Genomic DNA, 22,162 nt, shown 5'->3' with positions numbered 1-22,162 from the left:
ATGATCTCACATGGCGAGGAGCTCTTTAGTCTCTTAATCATTTCACGGTTCCTTCAGAGGCTTTTTTCCACCTAAAACGTTTAGTTTCAGCTCAGTGATCAGCTGCAAAAGCTCGGCGGGGAGCGGAAGAGTTGAATTATTCCAACCTGAGAGAGGCCCTCAAAAAAAGAAAAAAAAAAGAAAAGAAAAAAAAGAGAGAAAATAAAGAAGAAAAAAAGGAGAGAAAATAAAGAAGGAAAAGAAAGAAAAGAAAAAAGAGGGGAAAAAAGAAAAACAAACGAGAAAAGAGGAAGAGGAAAGAAAAACAGAAAATACAAGAAAAAGAGAACAGAAAACAATAAAAAGAAAAGGGAAAAAAGGAGAAAAAGGAAGCTGTAGAACACGACGTGGAAACTTTTCCTTCCCTCCGTTTCCCCAAGTCCTGCAGAACCGGGATGGAGCTGGAGAAAACCTACGCGACCCCCCGGGCCGGCCGGACAGGTGGGACTCGGGCCGGGGGCTGCAGGGAGCCCAGCGGCTCTGCGGACGAGGGGGACGCCGGCGTGGGTAGGGGCGGGCGGGCGAAGTGTCCGAGCGGGCGGCGGGACCAGCTCCCCGCGGGGTCGTCGGGGTGGCGAGGGGGGCTGCCGAGACTTCCGAGCTCCACAGAGGGGCCGCCCTGGTGCCCGGTGGCCCCGCGGCTGGGAGCGGACGGGTTGAGGGGGCGGCTGGGAGCGGACGGGTTGAGGGGACGGCCAGGCGAAGGGACCGAGACCGGGGACTGGCGAGTGGCAGCGAGGAGCCCTGTCACGGCGTCCCCGCGGGGAGCGCGGCGGCAGCGCGGCCGGTGGCCATTGCGGAGTCGGCCTGGCGGTTTGGTGGCGGAATGCAATTCCGAAGCGATCGATGGGGCCTTTTATTAGTTAAATCGCCTGAATAATCGTTTAATCGATAAAGCATTTCATGGCGCGGCGGAGGCGGCCGGGGGCGGGGGGGGGCCACAGGGGCGGCAGCACCGGCAGCACTGCCTGGGCTGGGCAGGACGGGAAGGACGGGACAGGGGACCCCGATACAAGGCGCCCCGAGGCCTCTGCCGTCTCTGGCCCCGGGCACCGCGGGGCTGCCGTATTCCTGAGATGCTTTGGGCCGATGGGTCCTCACAACAGTGCCGCGCAGGCAAGGAGGAGGAGGAGGAGGAGGAGGAGGACGGGGAGTAAAGGCAGAGATGAAGGCCGGGCAGGATGGGACCCGGCCCTACCTGCCTGCCCGGCCCCTCCGCGCAGGATGGCGGGGTACCCCCCGGGCTCTGCTTGCCCGTCATCCCCGGGGGCTCCTCCGAGCCAAAATGCTGAGCGGCGGCGCGGGGCGGCCGGCCCGACGGCTGCGGGGCTGCGCAGGGAGTGGCCCTCGCTGTCCCTCGGCTGGATCCTGTGTCCCGACCCTGCGGTGGTGGCTCGGCCGCGGCCAGGAGTTTCGTCTTCAACGAAAACTCGCCCCGAGTCCACCTGCCGGTCCCCTGCAGCCGACGGGGCACCACGGCACGGTCCCACCGCCACCGAGACCCAGTGGCTGAGCTGGGGGGGGGATGTGTCTCGCCCGAGGCCGGCGGATGAAGCTCTTCGGAGCTCCCTCCCACACGAGGATCCCGGTGAGGGGGACAGCTGGAAGGCGAGGCCGAGGGCAGGGACGTTCGTTTGGCGGGGCTCTGCCACGACACCAGGGTCACCCGCAGCGGGACAGGCGCAGCCCCAGGGGATTTATCCGGGCCTCCTCGCCGGGCCCTTAACTCCGGACGGGGCAGCACTGCCGGGAGCGGGACCCACGGGCGCGGCAGCCAGAGCGGGAACGTGCCGCCTCTGGGCGCGTCAGCCGTCGGCCCCGACTCGACCGCAGGTAGCACGAGCGAGCGGAGATCCCTACCAGGACACCGGCCGGCGTCCCTCCGCGCCCGCACCCATGGCCCGGGCTCCCGGGGGCACGGAGGACCCACGGCCCCGACACGTGCCATCCGACCGCCGGGGAGACCAACGGCCTCAGGAGGCTCCATCGGGCCGCCGGCTGACGCACGCCCACAGGACGGCCCGTCACCCCATCGGGGGTCCCGCGGCCGCGGCCCCGGGGTCCCCCAGACCCGAAGGGGACCCCCCACGCCACTGTCACGCGTGGCTGCGCTCCAGCCACGCCCCGCGGGGGCGTACAGCCCCGCCCCCCATTGGCTCGCAGCCCGCCAATAGGCAGCGCCCCCGCCCGGCGGCCAATGCGGGGCACGGCAGGTGAACTTTGCGATTGGCCGCGCGCTGAGTGACGATCGGGCCCCGCCCCCGCCGCTGTCCGCCCGCGCAGTGCTGAAGCTCCGCCCGCCGCCCCCTCCGCGCGCGCCGTGTCCGCCCGGGGCCGCGAGACGGGGGCGGCCCCGGGGCGGCCCCGCCGGACCCCCCCGTCCGCCCCGCCCGCCAGCCCCGCCCTGAGGCCCCGCGCCCCCCGCCCCCGCCGCCCGCCACAACCCCCGCCGCCCGCCGCCGGTCGACAGCGCGCCGGGCGCACCGCCCGAGCCAGCCAGGCTCCGCCGCCCCGGCGGCCGACGGCGGGCGGAGGGGAGGGAGGGAGGGAGGGAGGGAGGGAAGGGAGGGAAGGGAGGGAAGGAAGGAGAGGAGGCTAGGGGAGAGGAGGGGAGGGGAGGGGAGGGGAGGGAAGGGGAGGAGAGGGGGCGCCGCCGCGGCCCCGGTCCCGGCGGGCGGGCGGGCGGGCGGCAATGGGCGCGCCGCGCCTGAGCCCCAGGTCGGACGGCGGCCGCTGACGGGGCGGCCCAGTCCCGCGGGGCCGCGGCGAGGCCGGCCCCCGCCCCGCTCCCCGCCCTCTCACACACCTTCCCCCGTCGCTCCCCTCGCCCACCGCCGCCGCCCCGCCCGGTGCAGCGAGTTGCTGCGAGCGGCGCGGTGGGGGGCGGCACAGGCGGAGCGCGCCACCGCCCCGGGACCGAGCCCCGAGGACGGGGCGCCCGCCCCCGCCGCCGCCCGCCCCGACTGTCACCGCCGTGCAGCCGCCGGCACCACCAGCACAAAGAGCCGTCGGGCGGGCAGCGCCAGGCTCTCGGCCGCCGAACCGAGACGCCCGCCCCCTCCGCGCCCAGCACCGCCCCGGAGCCGGGCGGCGGGTGCCGAGGATCGGCGGTCGCCCGGGAAGAGGCCGGGGGCAGGAGCGCAGCCCGGGGCGGCCGCTCCGCGCCGCCCCGACGGGGCCTCCGGAGTCTGCAAGCGGCGCAGGAGTCGCGCTTGGCCAGCGCTCTGGGATACCGCGACCTCGCTCGAGGCGGGACTCTCCGCGCTTTTTTTCGGTTTTTGTTCAATTTTTTTTTCCGCCTTTTTTTTTTTTTTTTTTTTTTTGGTGGTGGTTTGGTTTTTTTGGTGTTTTTTGTTTGGTTGGTTTTTTGTTTGTTTGTTTGTTTGTTCCCCCCCCCCTTCTGGTCGGTCTCCGGGCTTTTTCGTGGGCTCCTTCCCCCAGCCCGAAACCCGAGCACTGCTGGCGAATCGAGATCAGCTCACCGAGGCCGCCCGGCCCCGGACCGCTCCGATGGAAATACACTGTAAGCACGACCCGTTCGCAGCAATGCACAGTAAGTGGCTGTTTCTTCAACTTGTCTGAGCGGCCGCGCGCGACCGGCTCCCTCCGCGGGCCCCGCCGGGCCGGCCGCCGACGTGTCCCCTCGGGAAGGCCAGTGTGCTGCGGGAGCGGGCTGGCCCGGGGGTTATTTTACCATAGAGAAAGAGTTGATGCTCTTTCGTGTGTGTATCTGTACATACGAATATACAGACACGGCTACCAATGTGTGTACAGCCATCGATACATATGAACGCGTGCCTGTGTGCATAGATGAGTACATAGATGTTATATATATGTGCATGCGTTTATTTTTCCCCCTAAATCAAATCTTCGGGAAGACAGCCGCGTGGTGTTCCCGGCGAACGGAAAAGTTGATCTCCTTTCTCTTTTTCAAAATTTTGAAATTCGTTAATTGGAAACAAAGCAAAAAAACTCCCACAAACAAACAAAACAAAACAAAACAAAAAAAATCCACCACCCAAAAAGCAAACCAACCAACCAAACAAACCCCCCCTCCAAAAAACAAAACAAAAAAACCCGAAACCAACCAAACCGAGTCAATGCGAAGAGCGAGGAGCGGGGCTGTAGGGAAGATTTTTTTTTTCTTTTTAAACCCTGGAGAACGGTGGTCGTGATCGCGGTTCTGTGAGCCCGGCGCCGGGCAGCCTGGCGGCGGCGCGGGCGACCGGTGAAGTTAACAGGTCGTGCACTGTGGGTTCGCCCGAGATTTGTTGTGCTTGAGAGGTCGGGGAAGACTTATCCATTAGCACAGTGTTATGTGAAATGACATCTTCTCTCACGGTGAGTTAAACGCTGCATTACGGCGAGAGATTGCGAGGAAATTTAAGGTAGAACTAATCTCATTTCCCGGTGCACCACAGCCCTTCGGCTCAAAGAAATTTGTTTGCAAAATAAACCACCGAACGCCGGGACTAGAGATTAACCTCCCTTCCTCGTGCTCCCTGCGCTCCCCGTTCATTTGCTCACTTCCCATCCCTCTCCCCATCGCTCGCTTTCTGGGGTTGTCCAGAGCGGGGACGGCGGCCGGTGACGGGCTCTGCCGTCCGCGTGAAAGCGAACTGTCCCTTCCGCGGCAACGCGGCTTTCGATACCCGCGTTTAAATTCTCTCCCGGCACCGAACAAAATCACGTTTATTTTAAGGCGAACTTTAAGGTCGGAAAGGCCGCGGTGCGCGATGCGGGGGGGTGGCGCGGAGCCCTCTTCCGCCAGAGCGCCCCTTGCCAAGGGTGGCAAGCGGACCCGCAGCCCACAGAGGACGGGCTCCACGCGTGGGGCCAGACACCCCAGGCGGGTTTCAGCAGCGCCCTCCGTCATTCGCGGCCGTGGAAAATCGATGTCTTCCGCAGAAATCTCGGGGCAAACAGAAGGAATAAAAACCAAAATGCCGGTGTCTTCGCTCCGGCCTCGGCCGCGGCTGGGGAGTCACCGAGGCCATTCTCTGCCTAACGATCTCCGGACCCGCGTCTCCTCAGAGCAGAAGGGTGGATGGACGTGGGGGTCGGGACCGCCGTGAAAAGGGGAGCCGGGGGGGCAGCGGGGGCAGCTGTCCACCGGGGGAGCAGGGCGGCGGCTCGACCCGGGGAAACGGCGGAGGGGGTTGGGGGGTCCCGAGCGGCACCTCGGGCCCTTCTGTCCCGCCACAGTCCCTGAGGCTTCCTAGTCCCAAATGGGCAGAGCCCTTGGCCGCCGCCGTCCAGGGCCCCGGGGGCGCCGAGGCGGGCGGGGGAGAGCCGAGGTGGCCTGGATCCCCGCCGGTGGCTCCCCAGGATCGGCCGCACCTCGGCTCGTCTGGGCCCCCGCCCGTCCCGGTTGCACCGCGGCTCCGGGCTCGGCCCGCGGGCCGCTTGTCGGTGCTGCCCCCACCCCCGAAAGAGCATACGAGTCTCTCCCCCTCCCCGCTCCCTGTGGAGGCCCCGGACTGCGGAGAGGGGCACGGAGGTGGGGCGGTTGCCTCATTCCCGCACCGGGCCGCGGACGGAGCTCGATGGCCCCCGGGCTCCAGCAGCCCACGGCCCGACGGGGCCCCCGACCAGCAGTCACCCGGGAGCGCGGCCGCGGCAGAGACGCCCCGGCGGGCGAGAGCCGGTGCCGCTCCCGGGGCTCTGGCAGGTTTAGGGGAAGGGACGGCGGCGGCCCTAGCCTTTGTTCCCGGCGCCTGGAGAGCCTAAGCTCCAGGCCTGGGCAGGCCCGAGCCCTGCCGGCCTCCGGGGGCTGGGACGGGCTCCGGGGGCAGAGTCGGCCACTTCCCTGAGGAAACGCATGTCTTAATGATGCCTTCCCTACTCTTTTCTTCATATTCTTTCTCCCTCCTTCCCTTCCTTCCTTCTTTTTCCTTCCTTCCTTCCTTCCTTCCTTCCTTCCTTCCTTCCTTCCTTCCTTCCTTCCTTCCTTCCTTCCTTCCTTCCTTCCTTCCTTCCTTCCTTCCTTCCTTCCTTCCTTCCTTCCTTTACTTCCTTCTTTACTTCCTTCCTTCCTTTCCTTCCTTCCTTCCTTCTTTCTTTACTTCCTTTCTTCCTTCCTCCCTCCCTCCCTCCTTCCCTTTCTTCCTTGCTTCCTCCCTCTCTCCCTTCCTTCCTTTCTTTCCTACCTCCCTTTCCTTCCTCTCTTCCTTTCCTTCCTTCTTCCCTCCCTCCCTCCCTCCCCTCCTTCCACCCTCCCTCCGTGCCTCCCTTCTCTCTCCTTCCTCCCTTTCTTTTTCTCCATTTCCTTTCCCATTCCATCCTTTTTCTCTTTTCTTTTCCCTTTCCCGTTTCTTTCCACCCTCTTCCCTTTCCCTTTTCTTTTCCCTTTCCCTTCTCTTTCCTTTTTCTTTTCTTCTGTCCTGTTCTCCCCTTCTTCCCTCTCCCCTTGCGTGAACACCACCACAGGACCTTCCCACTCACACTGAGTGCACTGTGAATGATTCCCCGAACTTAAAGCCCTGAGAAGAGGTGAGGAGCCCGAGGTCTCGTTCGCCGCAGCCTTGTGGGGCAGCTCCCGTTCGCCTCCGCCACCGAGTTGTCCCTTACCCCCACCCCGGCGTCCCGGGCGCCGCGGCAGCTCCCTGGTCAGGAGTCCCGTCCCCGGAGTCCGCTCCGGACTCCCGGCACTCGAAGGGAAGCACGAGCCTGCGGCTGGCTGAGCCGCTGGCACAGTCTGCCTCTCGCACCGGAGAAAGCAGAGCAGGCGCTTGTCTGCTCACCACAGGGCTTAGCATCACATTTTTCATGTGGGTTCATTATGTGTCCTGACAGTTTTAGAAGGTGTTTGCAAAGTTTGACAGCAGTTAATCAATAGTGAAATGACCGAATTTAAATAAAAATAGCTCTCTATAATCTATGCTTTTTTAACACTGAGGCGTTTGGCTTGTCAACTTATTCAATACAGTTCAAGCCCTGTGCAAATAGAGAGATTTTCTTTTTTTTTTTTTTTTTCCCAAGATTTGGCATCTGTACTGCCCCTGTGGCTTGTTTTCAGCTTCTCCACTCCTCTGTAATATAAGTAGTTTGGATGAATAACAACACTAGGGTTAATTATATTACCTCCTGGTACATGGGATTATTATGTGTTCATGGGGTTTACAGTTTCATTGCTATTCCTCCTAGAGGATCCCGTTTCCCACCATATATATGATTCACCTTGCTAAAGGTGAACGGTGCAAATCTGTTCAAATAGGAGTAATATACTGGGCTTGCCCAAGTGTTCATGCTTTATTTGTGGGATCATAATATCTCCAAAGGCTGCCGCAAATTTTAGGAGCAGAATTATGCTCTTTTTATTTTCCTCTTTTTTTTTTCCTCTTTTCTCCCTTGATTAATTCAAGGCATCTGTAAAAACAAAACCAAAACCACAGCGTGTTTCATTTCAGGTATCTCCTATGTTCAGACAGAGGCACTGTGTGGGCTGAGCGATCACGCAGCCTTATTTTCCACTGACCAGCCAGAGGCTCTGACCAGCCTCCGCTTCACGGGGCAGCACCAAACCTGCCCTGGAGTTCGTGATTGGGTGAAGGAGGTTTTGGGAGGAGGATTGGGGTTAACCCGGGGTGCCGGGCACGGCTGCGTGATTCCCCGTGGCCATCTTCCCCGAGGGGCCCCGGTGTGCCTTCAGCGAGTGGCATTGCGGCAGCGCGGCCGCCTTCCTGCTCTGCTCAGGGAAATCAGACCGATGCTGGGGAGGCGATGCCAAGAGTCGGGGAGCGCTGGGACTGGGGGTTCTGCTCTGCAGAGACGTCAAAAACTCTCACACAGCTCTTCTCCTGCTCTTCTCCCCCTCCCCTGTGTGTTTCAGGACATGGAGGGGTGAATCAGCTGGGGGGTGTTTTTGTGAATGGCCGCCCCCTCCCAGATGTCGTTCGCCAAAGGATCGTGGAGCTCGCCCATCAAGGGGTCCGACCGTGTGACATCTCCCGGCAGCTCCGCGTCAGCCATGGCTGTGTCAGCAAAATACTTGGCAGGTAATGGGGGGACGGCGAATCCTTCTGTGTCCGTCAAGAGAAGAGTGTCGGTGTTGGTCCTGAACTGGAGGCTACAAACAAACGGAGACTTGTAGTGATCAGGAGATCAGTCCAGTGAGGAGAAGGGCTTCCTGATCACTCGTGGGTTTATATGTCTGCTATGGAAAGAAAGAGCCACTGTGTCTTGTTTCACAGCTTCTTGTACGTAACTCTAATGCAAAGTGCAGAACGCCGTGTGTATTTGCTGTATATATGGTATATGTCCTGCAGCTGTCTGTTCTGAACAGGAGAGGAAATCTGGCAGTCATCTTCAGCAAAATGTGAAAAAAAAGTAGAAGTTATGGAAGTTACTTGTTTTGCTTCCTGAAGACAACTGTCTTTTAACAATACTATTGTTATACATTTCATCAACATTGCGTGCACTCATACAGGCTACTCTGCATATGTCCCACTATTTATGATTAAACATCTTTTTCCATTCTTCTGATGGATTATGAAAGTACAGGTTACAATAAGAAACTAGGAACCATCTTAATTGTAGCTATTTTGGAAGTAGCCCTCTATTCAGGTGGGAGCTGCTCCAAACACTATGGCACAGGAAATTAAACTCTGAATTAATTTTATTTCCTGGTTTCATTTTAAAATTTGACGTAGATTTTGGTAAAAAATACCATCCTCGCTTTTTTATTTTTATTTTTTTTTTATTTTTAAATTTTGTGAACAAGTCTAAACCTAATTAGTGCAAATTATGATGTTAAAATGGTTTTTAACCCCAGGTATTCAGACATACTTGGGCAACTTATATTAAGGGAAATTTAAATTTTTTTTTCAGAGTATGTTTTCCTTGTTCATCTAGAAAAGTTAATTCCCAATATGTTTGCTAAACTTTCCCAGTTAATTTCATTGTTTAGAATTTTACTACATTTATTTTAACTATCTTTTTCTTTCCCAATTTCTTACCAACTTGCTGGACACAGCATAGCTGCAGAGACTGTTAAGGCTTTTTTGTTTTGTAGTATCATGCATGGGATCTGTTGGATTAACAACATTTCTTACCAAGGAGTGGTCATTTAAGCGTTCAGATTTGTCAGGTTCATAGGTCTCTGGTTTTGGAGTTCTTGTCACTACTTTCTCCACATCCACCTTACCTCTACCTGCCCAAACTGATGAGCCCCACAGCCCTGCTCAGTCTCAGAGCTGCAGGAACCGGCATTGCTGCCTGTGCTCAGTGTCCCTGCTTTTTTTCTCATGCCTTCCTTGAAGTTACATGTCTTCACTGGCAAGTTACATGCATTCTTCCCAGTGGACTTTTGAAAACACAGATGCCTTGACTGTTTTATAAAGGCAAACTTTCCATGGGCTTTATCCTGCCCATCACAGGCTGTTTCACCCACTTATGGCTCCGCACCCGCAGCCAGCAGAGGCCTGAGCTCCCTGCCTGGCTGGTGTGGTTTGGCTGGCGATGCTCACTACTGCAACAGAATTGCCACCAATTCCCATCAGGACCAACATATAGCTTGGAAACTGCCAATTTATTTACCCACCAGGAAAAAGTCTGGTGGTTTTAGTTTTGACAGTTTAGGTCTACTGCTAGATATATTTGCACTGTAGAGCTCAGAGTTCTGCTCCAGAGCTCTGTCATTAAAGTTGTCAACAATAAATTGGAATTTCATAGCTCATTATTTTCATAACTAATAAGTACAGTGGGTAAAATGTCTCTGTAATTGCAGCTCTGTGTTGTGTGTGTTTTTTTCATATGTGTTCATGTGTGTGAAAAATGGGAATCCTTACACTGGGAATTTTATTATTAGAATTTTTCAGTCCTCAACGCAACTTTAAAAAACACCCAGAGGCAGGGAACCAGCAGTTGCAGGGCAAATGAAGCTCTCACCCCTCGGAGGAGAGTGCCGTGGGCGTGCCCACCCTCCACTTGCTTTGGCAACTTTCCGTGAGCAAAAGGCCTTGACTTGATGTGCATGAAAAGATGTGCAGCCATTCTTGCCTTTAAAATGGAGATGAGAGCCAAGGATGACAGAGCTGTATAGACTGCAGGCCCTGCAGTTGCCCCCAGGTTCATTACCAGGATGGAGAGGAGAGGGATGTCAGCAGCAGTGCAGTGTGAGGGCTGTGCCCATCACTGTGAGTTCCCCCAATGCCCAGGGAAGGGGGTCTGGGCCCAATCCTGCACCTCTTGCGCAAGTCAAGCCTTCCCATGGGCTCACGTGTGCTTTGGCATGGCTTGAGGCTGTGAGAGTGGGCAGGGGTTAAAGAGTTAGCTTGAGAGTGGTCTTGCTGCCCAGAGGGCACCAGGGCTTCGTCCTCTGGTGAGCTGGCCACAGCCACAGCACGGTGGTGTCAAGGCCCTTCACTACCGTGGCTTTCCTACTGTGGTGATTGGCTGTGGGAAAGCATCAGCTGGCATGTGCCCCATGGTGTCTGGTGCCGCTGGGGATGCTCCTCTCTGCCAGGCTTGGCCTGTGGTGCAGGGCACTGACCACGAGTGCTGTTGGAGAAAAACACTGAGAAATGTTTGTGAAATCCATTGTTCTGACTGGATCTAAGAAAATTGTGACTTTTGTCTGGTAGCATTTGTGGTATTGCCTGGCTGCCTTCTACATCCTCCTCACAGGAGAGGTGCCAGCAGCCAAGGTTTTATAAAGGGTGCAAGGTTTTATAAGGTTTATGGGCCGTATTTGCCATTGTTTTGTCATGTTCTTGTGAAAGTTCACAAGGTGCTGGATTTTGCCTCTCTGACCTAAAACCTGCTGCATTTAGGGGCAGCGGGAGGGTTAACCCATTCCTGACACTCAATGCTTTAGAGTTACTTTAATGGCTCATGGAGACTGGTAGCTCCATGTCAACATCTGCACCCAGAATATCTGAGAACATGTATGAACAATTTGGTGTTGGTCCCTTTAAAGGACTTTTAGGCCCTGCATACAGAAAGACTGGAAGACAGGTAGCCTGGCAGAAATTTGATGAACACAGTTGTGTGTTTCAGTGAGGCAGACTTTGGCTGTGCAGACTGTTTGTGCTTTGTTCAGGCTGGAAAGATGGGGGAATTAATTTCTGGGGTTTTTTTATGTAATGATTATGTCAGATAGCTGCAGAGAAAATATATTAATAAACAGTCTTATATTCTTGCTTGAGAGTTTCTTCTGAGTTAGAAATACGGGTGCGGAGCAGCAAGTGGTCATGTTTGAGCTCCTGAGAGTGCAGCTCGGTGGGCGTCCGGTCGAGACACTGACGGAGTTGGGGTCTGCTCTATATGAAAGGGATGTGCAGAACTGGGGCAGCTGGTGTGGTGGCTGAAGGTAGGCACGGGGCTTGTTTTTTATCTGGTCTCAAAATACAAAGAAGTGCAGGTCTGGGAAACAGCCTTCTGCATGGAGCATTCCGACCGCAGCAGAGAAGAGCGTGGTCTCATTCTTGGTCTCCATTCTGGCCCTCATCAGACAAGGTGCAACTTCTGCTCTCAACAGCGTGTGTTTATTAAAAGGGGAGACTCACCTGGCTCAGGAATCTTGGTGTATTGTTGTAAAACTACTAAAAGCAGTTGCTCTTGTGTGCTTTATTTGTGAAGAATTCTGCCAGATTTCTGTTGGTTTAGGGATCCCATTCTCCACATTTCCTGGGGGCATGGCATCAGCAGAGTTGCTGGTGGGGGTGATGATGCTGCACCTGAGGAAGAGCTGGTCACAGAAACCAATCCCCGCATCAACTGGATCCCTCTGGAGTGCAGGCAGCTCCCTTTCCCTCAAAAATTGTGATTGATACTAGTGAAAACATAATGCTGAAAAAAATACATTTAAAAAATATGAACTATTAAAACCCTAATATGCATATTCAAACCATAAAATAGAAAAAAGATATGCTGGCATAGGTATTCCAGATGTACAAATAAAATAGAATACCTAGCCATTATTTTACTCTGAAATGATAGCAAGCTGTAGATATTAATGACAGAGAATTTCTGTAGAAGCAGTAATTTGCTACCGAAGAGTCCACTGCAAAAAGTGTTCTTTGGTGTGATTTGTTTTTATTATTGCCAGTACTGCTGATTAATAACACACATTTTCAGTTAATTTTGGATCTCAGCATGCCCTTTAATCTTGCATTGTTTCTTTTGTCTTGCTATTACAGAAAAATATATATTGTATCCAGAGGCCCAATTCCAATTACTATAAGTTAATCTATTAGGTGATAAAGCACTACATAGGCAGAAAATATGTATGTGAAAGTGAAGATGTATCTGAGGTTTTGCTGGGCTTTGGTTACCTTGAAGTGATGTTCTCTATAAATCTCAGAGCATGTTCTCTGTCTGTGTGTGATAACTAAAGCTTTGTTTTGGATGTTGTCCCAGGTATTATGAAACCGGGAGTATTAAGCCTGGAGTGATTGGAGGATCAAAACCAAAGGTCGCCACACCCAAAGTTGTCGAAAAAATTGCAGAGTACAAACGCCAAAATCCCACCATGTTTGCCTGGGAGATCAGGGACAGGCTCCTTGCTGAGCGAGTGTGTGACAATGACACCGTGCCTAGTGTCAGTTCCATTAACAGGTAAAGCTCGGTCTGGTCCTGGGGTGGATGCTCCACGGAAGCACTGTCTTTGCATCCTTGTCTTTTAGTATGACTGGGTGTTTGGGGCTGTTTGCAAGAAAAGCAACTTCATGTGTTTCCCTGAGGTGTTTGGGGCTGGGGAGCAGCTGTGGGCTTGCTTCGGTGGCTGAAGCATCACAGACGATGAGCGTTTTCTAGGAGTGGACAGGTTCTGCTACCAGCTTTTGCTTCTTTCCCATTCTTTCCCGAGTCTGTGAATGGGGGAACCTTGCTGGGAACGACCCTGTGTGTTTGCTTTGAATGAAGCCCCGGTTCTGCTCAGTGTGGTGGGGGTTCAGTGGGACATGCTTTGCCCAGAAGGGAAGCTGAGATGGCCATTGAGTAGGGTGGCAGTCATCTGGGAAACAGGGGAGCTCAAGGCATGGGTGCCATTCTGTCCCCTGACACCTGTTTTGTGTTGGTGACGTTGGCCCAGGCCTATGCTCAGCATGAATATCACCAGGAGAGTTTGGTTAATGGTGACCAAGGACCTCAACCATCTGCTTGTTACATGGACGCACTTGAGTGGCCTTGAATTGCTTTTGTAAAAATGCAAGGTAATTTCATTTGAAGCCTCAGTCCTGTGTTTGGGAGTTTTGCTACAACCTTACCAGTCAGGGCTGGGCTTGCAGGGGGGTCTGGAGGGGCTCCAACTTACTACCTTCTCTGTTACACCTTCTGTGCTCACCACTTCCTCCCGAGTTGAGCAATGTATAAGGCTGGTGCTAGGAAAACCCAGTGAAATACTTCATGATGGCTCCAGCCCTGCCAGAGCAACAGTAAAGGATGAATACTTGGATGGCAGAGTGCTTGGGCAGCCTCACACACACCCACGGCAAGCAGAGTTCTTTCGTTTTCACTCTGCACCAGGCTTCCACCTCACTACTCTGGTGAGATGATTTTCACTTGTGCAACTGCATGCAAATCCTTCAAATGCAGCTTGCTATAAAGTGTCTCATTTGTGTCCACAGACATGAAATAAATTGATGCAATATTCTTTTATTGGCTATCACAACCTGATTTGCATTCATGGAGTTGCCGCTTGAGTAGCCGGAGTGGCTTCCCCAGCGTTAGCAGAAAGTGCAGTCTCTGCCTTGATGGACTGAACGTCGAGTCACACGTTCATGTACCTAAGGGAAGAAAGTGGATCAGTTCACGCATGACCCTTGCTGTTGCCTGGGAACCCCTGACTTGTTGAGGCTCTAGAGCAGCATGTAGTAAATATGGACATGGTGTCTTCAGTTTTAAAGAGAGTTTGAAAAATAATACAGATACAAGGAAAAACAAAGAAAAATATCAAATAATTCAGGGAAAGCTCTGTTTCCATTAATGTCAGATGGGGTCATGTGAGAAGTGTGGGTGCTGTAAGCAGTCCTATGTTTGTATAGGAGAACTTCAAACATCTCATAAAAAACTACAAAAAGGGCATTCACATCTTTAGGAAAAAGGGAGATTTAAGTAGCTTCCAGTCAGGTTTTGAGGCAGTTTCCATGTTTCTCTTGCTGTGTTCTTGTGTGTTTCCACACTCATGAATGCCCACATCCCCACTGCCTTTGTATCAGAAACCCATTTGATGATCCACCACCAAGTTTTTTTGCTGCAAATCCAATTCTTTCTCATCTGCTAAAATCTTTTTTTTTTTTCTCAAAGGTTTGAAATACCTTTTAAGTAATGCATGCAATCTGTTGTAATCAGTTGGGGTAGCTGGAGTATAGTTTTTGTTGGCCTAGGACCTCATCCTGAAAACCCAGTCTGAACAGCCATGTGACAAAGAAGTTTGAATTCACATCAAAACACTTGGCTTAAATGCTAAATCCTTCCAGTTCCAGTAGTCTGTGATCTTTATGCTCATATTTAATATTGAGTATATATTTTGAGGCTTTGCTGGAGTGGGAAGGATGCAGGCCTGTGCCCATGATGCTCTTGCTCTCCACTGAGGTGTAAATCAGGGGCTGCCTGGTTGTTGCACACTTGAGCCCACCCAGATCTTGCAGCATAGTTCCTGTCCTCCTGCAGCTGGCATTTCTGCACAGAGGAGGACAGGGCCGCTGCACTGTCCCCCTACTCCATGGTGCAGGGGGCTTCCCTGAAGCTGTGCTGTTCCCTCCTAGGATGCTAACGGTGCTCCTGTGAAACACTGGGGCTATGGGAATGGGCTATTCCCAGCACATCCCCGCTGCCAAGGGAGCCTTTTACCGGATGAGTTTAGGTGCTAACCCCACATAAGAGTAAATAATAATTACTGTTATTAATTAATAACATTAATATTAATAACAGGCCACTCTTCCATAGCAGGAGCAAGTCTCTGTGATTAAGACTTAATTAATCATTGTGATTAGCTTTGCCCAAATAAGCTGAGAGCTGTCCAGCTGCTTCAAACTGCTCTAGCCCTCCAACCCTCCAGAGATGAAGATGTTTATGTGTCAGAAGGCCCTGGACACACTTCTTTCACCATGACAGGCTTGTACAGGGGGCTGTTTCCACTCTCACCCATGCAGGCTCCATTGCTTTGGCTCCCCCAATAAAGCTGCTGTCACAGCTGTTCCTGCCCATTGTCCTGGGCTGATTGTCCTGAGGGTTGTGTTGCTGGGACCAACACACTGACCGTGCCTGACACCCAGGGTCTGGCAGCAAAAAGATGGCTTGTGGACAGACCAAACCCCTGCCAGACTCCATCAGACTCCTCTGAGGATTGGGAAGGGAAGGGAATGGCAGAACACTCTCTTCTGGGATGGGGTTGGCTGTCACCAGTGGTGGTCCCTGTGCTGGCTCATGGCGGGGCTTTCCAGCAAGGAACTGCTGTGTGTTCCTGTGACCCCCACGCCCGTTCCACCCCCTCCTCTCCCGTCTTCCAGATACACGGCAGGCAGGAATGGGGGAGAGTTTGTCCGGCATAGAGGGAAGAAATGCTCACTGTGGCCCTGCTGCTGTGCCAGCTGTGCCTGAAGTGGGGGAATGTGTGGTGAGCCAAGGACATGACTCCTTCCAGCCCCTTCCACCTCTGCTGCAGTCAGAGGCAGAGCTGTGTGATCTCTGGAAGTGTTTCTGATCCTGTCTTTTCTTTTTCCGTAGCACATGGGCAGGTGAGCACTGTGTGTAGCATCTCCTCAGCATCTCTCTTTGTAGCTGGTGCCCTTTGTCCTGCACCACCACACATGCCTACTGCTTTTTCTGTATCTCTGAATTTTTCCTGATTAGCGCAAATATAAATCAGACCAGAGACTGATGTCCCCAGTGATGACAATGTGGGCATTCAGGTTTTAAGATTGACATTAGTTCCCACATGTCTTTTTTTTTTTTTTTTAATAATAATTTGGCTAAGCAGCTCCTTTTCTAAGGTGTGTGAGTGCCATAGCTGGGGCAGTCTAGGGACAGCCTTGCAAAAGTGTCCCATCACCCAAGAGTGCAAACCTCAGCCTGCTGGGACCTCTGGGCTCAGAGAGGTCCAGCTTCCTGGGGAGGGGGTGCTGGCTTGGCGGTTGCCCAGATAGTGATGGATGTCACTTTCCTGGGTAGTGAGGACTGGGTCCTCAGAGACACCAAAGCATCAAACTCTGAAGCATTCTGAGAACCATCTGGATGCAATCCTGTGTAATGTGCTCTGGGATGACCCTGCTTGAGCAGGGAGATTGGATCAGATGACCCATTAAGTCCCTTCCAACCTGAATAAAATCACAAAATGATTCTGTGAAATGTCACCCCAATGTCCCTAATGGCAGGGGCTGGGGGCACAAATGTAGTCCTGGATCCATTCATCAGACTTTGATATTTCCGTGAATGACAAGGGGAGCATACACATGAAGGGAATTTTTGTATTGATATAGGTGTTCTGCACTGAAAAAATAGTGTCTGATGCCCCCTACAATTGTGTGCTTAATGCTAAGTGGTTGTTTCTTTTCCACTGCTCACAGGATCATACGGACGAAGGTGCAGCAGCCACCCAATCAGCAGGTACCAGCCTCCAGTCACAGCATAGGTAAGGAAAACTTTTTTTAAAAAATATATTAAAAAAAACACATAATGGCTTACAAATATTCTAGAGAACTTTTAATCATTCTTATGGACAGATAATTCTGCATAAAACACTTCAGCACACGTGCTAATGTGCCTTCTTTGTCATTCTCCAAGGGCTGAACATAGTAAATGAATTTTATAAATACTGCTAAAAGGTTTTGAATTTTACTGATTATTATGATAAATAGCTTTCACCATGAGACAGAAAATTGAAATCTAAACCAAAAAAACCCCACTAATGGGGGTCTATAGAATGTCAGATAATTAAAGTAATAAATCAAGAAAGGGATACTTATTCATAACATTTTCTGCATCATTAGTCAGTAAGTAGTTTTGAATGTGTTTTTTTCGTCTATCAGCTATCCCTTCCATAATTCTTTGTGCAGTTGCAGTCTTGAGTGAAGAGGTAGCAAAACTTTCTGAAACTTTTAATTCAGCTGCAGAGCAGTGGTGCTGTGCCTTTAGGCAGGTGATGCTGGCACAGGGAGACACCCAGGCTGGTGAGGCACCCTCAGCCCTTCCCCTGGCTGACAGTGTCTTTCTGTGGGGGGTAGATGCTGCTGTGCTGCGATGTGGCGGGGATGGAGGGGCTCGGTCAGGGCTCAGGGCTGCTTTCTTTCTGTCCCTGTTCCATGAAACCCACCGTGGCACAGGTCAGCCCTTGCCCAGCAGGAGATGGTCTGGGGGCCCTAGCTCCTCTCTGCCTTTGTGCTGTTACCTGTGATTTGGTGAAACTCTTGGTACCACATGCTTGGCAAGGATGTGCTGAGACAGAGAGAGAAGTTGCAGAGTCGCTTGTGCTCTTTGGGCTTGTCAGAAAGTCACACTGCAGACCCCATGTCATCAGCCTTTCTCTCTAGGAAATGGCAAAACAATCTCACAGAGGAAAAGCATGCCTTATCTCGCTGTGGTGGCTTAAGGCCTGTCTCTTCTAGAGAAAAACAAGAGCAGGGAAGAGAAGAAAAATCTTTTTTCTCAGGGATTGGAGTTGATAAAGGCAGCACTAGTGTGCTCTGTGTGAGTTGTTGCTAGGGGTCTTCAGTGTGGTCCTGCAGCATATCTCTGCACCCTGTCCTGGTGGTCTGCACAGTGACTTTTAGGATGCAAGGACGTGGCAGGGCAGGCTCAGTCTATGAGTTGATCAAGTTGATGGTGTGTTTCCTCCTCTGCCTGCTTCCTTGCAACCTTGGACTCCCACGGCATCATGTGGACAGTGTTTGCAGAGTAGTGTGGCAACTCCAGGATGATGTTGGCTGTGATGAGTGACCTCCCTTGGTGGACACACCCAGTACCCTTTCCTGAGGGCTCTACCAAAGCCAAGTGGATTTTATTCATATTTTGGGGAACCTCAGGGCCATTCAGCTGTCCATCCGTGGGCAACCCCAGCTGTGCAGGATCTTCATTGGCCAGGTGGTTCATCAGGATGCAGGAACCACACCTAGCACAGGAAATGCGGGTTGCTCCACTCCAAGGAGGTTCCTGTCCCAGGACCCTTTTTGTGGCAGCTCCTTTCTTTCTGCATGGCTGTGTTCCCACAAAGCTCTGTCCGCCTTTGCTGGCGACATGGGCTGCTGTATCACTGGGTGGCTTCTGCTGCCCCAAGCAATGGGTGTTCCTCGCAAGCCTCAAGAGGGGTGGGATATCTCACTGCTAAAGGAAAAGCACCTCCCATCTCACAGTGCATGCACCCAGCCCCTTGTGATAGGGGCAAGGGCTGACCGTGCCTCTGCTCCCACTGCTGCACTGGGCTGCTGTGGCATGCAGCTGGGTTGGACTGGGTGTAGTTAGTCTGGGTGAGTGTCCTTCCTGAGCTGGAGGAGCCATGGTGGCTGGCAGAGCCCTGGCCCACCTCCATCATGCCATGGGGTCCAGTGGCTTTTGGGTAGGTTGGTGCCCATGTTGTCCTGTGACTGACTGCCTGTCCTTGCCTTGCAGCCTCCACGGGATCTGTCACCCAGGTGTCCTCTGTCACCACTGACTCTGCTGGCTCATCCTACTCCATCAGTGGGATCCTGGGAATCGCCTCCCCCAGCACCGAGAACAACAAGCGCAAGCGGGACGAAGGTAGCAGGAGCTGCTTTCTTGGGGGTGTGCACGGATGCGTGGCCAGAAGGGTGGGATGGGGCTGGGGTGGGTGCTCTGTGTGTGTGATGTGATGGAGCTGTGGACATCTCTTGCTGTTGGCTGTGGTGCGGTTTGGTTTTTTTCAGCAGGACTGTGCCAAGGTCACAGCCACGTCAGGGACCTTTGAAGTGAGCCAGTGGCCAGGAGCAGGACCTCTTTGAGGAGGGTCTTGTCTGAGTGTGTCAAAAAGCTCTGGCAGTGAGTGAGTCAGTTTTGAACCAGACCCTTGTCCTAGCTGTGGAACATTTCCCTCCTACCAGGGAACAAGGGAAGAGTCACTATTGTGTTGACTCTGTGGACATCTGAAAGAGGAAATAGCCACAAAGAGACAGAAAATAAAGTGCAGAGCTGTCCGCCATGATGTTTCTCTAAGGTCCTTCTCAGCAGGGGCTTTTATCAGTCTTGGAGGGTGGAACTGAGCACAGCCTTTTGGGATTGGATATTGCTAGTACTCCTCAGATCCAGGTTTATGGTCCTGTTTTGTTCTGCATCTTACTGAAAACAATGCTTTGGAGAGAAGGGTACCAGAGATGGACTAGAAGGACCATTCCTTTCATTTTGTAAGAGCTTAAAGAGAGGAGCTGAGGCTGTGGCTGTGAAGTGGATGTCAGAGCCATAGTGGGGATGCTGCAGCGGAGGATGTGGAAGTCTCCTGGAGGAGGAATCCCCTTCCTGCTGTGTCAGGCTTCTGCATCTTCTGGGGAGCACTCATGTTCCTCAGCTCCTGCTACTGGTGTGGGTCCAGCACTGCCCTGCAGCCTGCATGGATCTGCACCCCTGCACTGCCCCCGCTGTCCCCCGCTGCCCAACCCCTCCGGGATGGAGGGGGTGGTGGGTGGGTGTGATGAAGCTGTAGTGGCATTAACCCCCCGTCTCTGGGGGAGACACAGCTAAAATCATGCTAGCAACCTGGTGCCTGAGTTGCACAAACAGGACGATGTGCCTGTGGATGCTTTAGTGGAAGCACATGATCAGAGTCGAGCTAGATTTACTGAAACTGGGGGGAAAACTGCCAGAGGTTGATGGGGTCAATGTCAGCTATGTGAGAACTGGTCTGATGGTGGGAGTACAAATGTCCCTGTGCTCAGGGACTTGCTGAATATGCTGTTGTTACTCAACTCTGTGATTGTACATCTGATACTTTTTTCCAAATCCGGGCCACAGGTGCTTAGTTAAATATATTCATTAAAGGAGGTAGGGTGGAAGTTTTGTATTTTATCAGCTAGGCCAGGAGAGAGGCTGCCTGTGTTGAGACCACATGGCTTCTGTGTCACAGCACTCTCCTGAGCTGCCAGTTTTTGGGTGCCTGTGAGAAGACTCTGGTTTAACAGCAGAGAAAAGAATGAAGTTCTTCCTTGAAAAGCAAAAGCAGTTACCAGAAGCAGGACTGAGAACCTCCCCAGCTTTTGCCAGTTCACATCTAGAAGTGAGCATGTGATATCTAAGCAACCCCCATCAGTCTGGCAGGATGAGTCATGGTTTTCGAGCTCCTAAGCCGGACAGTAATGCTGTCCTCAGCAGACTGTTTAAGCTGCTTTTATAATAGGCTCAGAGCTGCAGATTTGAAGAGGCATAGTTAAGTACTCCAACGTCTTTGTCTGTTGGGAGGATCCCCAGGAGCATCCATAACTCCTCCCCATCCTGCTTAGCACAAGGTCCCTCTGGATGAGTCCGAGTGTGTGTGAGGTGCCCATGGAGGTGTCCCAAAGGTCTGTGCTGCAGGTGACAGGGAGATGGGTTGTATCCGCTATATATGCCTCTGACGAAAAGAGGAGAAGCATGTCACCTAATTATGGCCTGTATCATGATGTAGATGTATCATGATGTAGATGCACAAGGGGGCAGAGTTAACTTTACCATTTTGTGACTTTGAAGAGGCTCCCTCAGCAGCAAACCCCTTACATCGTGTCCTTTGCTGTGATGTACCGTTTCTTGATAGCTGTTGGAAGGTGCATGCCTGCTGCTCTGCTTCCCTGTGCACGTTTGCTGGAGCCACCTGCTGTGTAGCACTTGTCTGGCTGTTCTGGCTACCCTTGGCCTGGGGGTGAGGTGGGTGGACTTGCCCCTCCATCTTCCAGCTGCATTGAACACTTGGTGTGATTCATTACCCAGTTTTGTTCTCCTTGCTCTTGACAATTTTTTAGCAGATGTCACCAGTCTTTAACCCAGTGGGAAGCTTGCTGAGTAGCAACAGGGGCAAGCCAAATCAGACAGTCTTTATTGGTTTATATAGCTGAAGGTGTAATTTTTTTTCCCTGTTGTAATATGGACTTGGAGCAGATGTGTCTTCGTGGGGGATCGGTTGCTTTCACTTGTGGTTAAAGGACATACTACTGGAGACTGACATGAAGAGCAGGCTGTTCTGTAACAAGGCAGACACTGCAACCTCCAGCAGCAGAGGATGCTGGGCACCAGCCTTGCTGTTCTGCCTGCAGATTGCCTCGTTGAGTGTTGTGGATGCACATTTGCCTGGCCCCATGGCTCAGGGAAGGCATGTAGGGGTGCAGATGGGTGATAGGGGTGCTTGGAGTCATTGTGCTGTGGTGCCTGCCCTGAATGGGGTCTGTTTTAGGACAGCAAGACCCCGAGTCAGAACAATCTGAATGCTCCATCTAGTGCCCACAGCCAGTGGACACGCAGGGACAGATTACACTGCACTGGCCACGGTAGGGAGTGGTGGTCTCATAATGACACCTGACAGGGTACATATTTTGGGAAGTGCTGAGCATCCTCTGTTCAGAAGTCAAAGCTTTCTGAAGTGGGGTTAAATAATCCTTGTCAAGCACTGAGAAGAGGGCAAAAGGGAGCTTCGTCCCCAGGTGGGTGCATAGGAGACCAGGGCATAATTTGGGGATGAAGGAGGCTGCTGGGCTGCTCTGGAGTGCTCTGAAGTGTGCTCTGAGGATGATGGGTACAGAAGGGTCAGTGCATGGTAAGGTAGAGCGCACCCTTCCTTCTCCCTTCAGTCCTCTCTTTCACAGCCCTGATTTCCATCCTGCAGAGCTGTGCAGGTGTGAGAGAGATGTCAGAAGGGCTTAAGGCCAAGTGTGATGGGCCTGCTGTGTTTGTTTAACCCCAGCTGAGAGAGAGCCTGGAACAAGCATGTGTGCCCGAAACATGGAATGTGCCTCTCATCTGGGGTCTCCTTGAGAGCTGAGAATATCTCTGTGGCAGAGTGGCATCCCTCCACCAAAGGACTCCTGCTTTCCCAAGAGCCCAGCCCTGTACTCTATGAGAGGCACACTGTGCCTGCTGGTCCTTTCCAAGAGTGTTCACCTCTCTGGAAGGGGGCAGTGTGTGGGGGCAATGCTGGCTGCTGTGGGGACGTGCTGAGTGAAGGAGTTCCGTTGTACCTCATGCAGAGCCCTCTGCTTGCTGGTCTGTGTAG

The 22,162-nt window shown here is 53.1% G+C and overlaps 1 protein-coding gene across 4 annotated transcripts in view; it reads left to right on the top strand.

Moving 5' to 3' along the window:
- Positions 1–3,436: 3,436 nt before the first annotated feature.
- PAX5 (paired box 5) overlaps positions 3,437–22,162 on the top strand; it is a 124,623-nt gene continuing 105,897 nt past the window's right edge. For all 4 annotated transcript variants that reach the window (XM_051777532.1, XM_051777531.1, XM_051777533.1 and 1 more), the window contains exons 1-5: positions 3,437–3,592; positions 7,871–8,036; positions 12,400–12,597; positions 16,548–16,612; positions 18,586–18,714. In XM_051777532.1, the coding sequence (XP_051633492.1) occupies positions 3,550–3,592; positions 7,871–8,036; positions 12,400–12,597; positions 16,548–16,612; positions 18,586–18,714 (601 nt within the window). In that variant the 5' untranslated portion in view covers positions 3,437–3,549. The remainder of the gene's footprint in view (positions 3,593–7,870; positions 8,037–12,399; positions 12,598–16,547; positions 16,613–18,585; positions 18,715–22,162) is intronic.

The sequence above is a fragment of the Manacus candei genome, unplaced genomic scaffold (genome assembly GCF_025592945.1).
Source record: "Manacus candei isolate 608988 ecotype Guabito, Panama unplaced genomic scaffold, ASM2559294v1 h1tg000010l, whole genome shotgun sequence".
Classification (NCBI taxonomy): domain Eukaryota; kingdom Metazoa; phylum Chordata; class Aves; order Passeriformes; family Pipridae; genus Manacus; species Manacus candei.
Note: the sequence above shows the minus strand (reverse complement) of the source record. Positions and strands in the feature narration are given on the sequence as shown.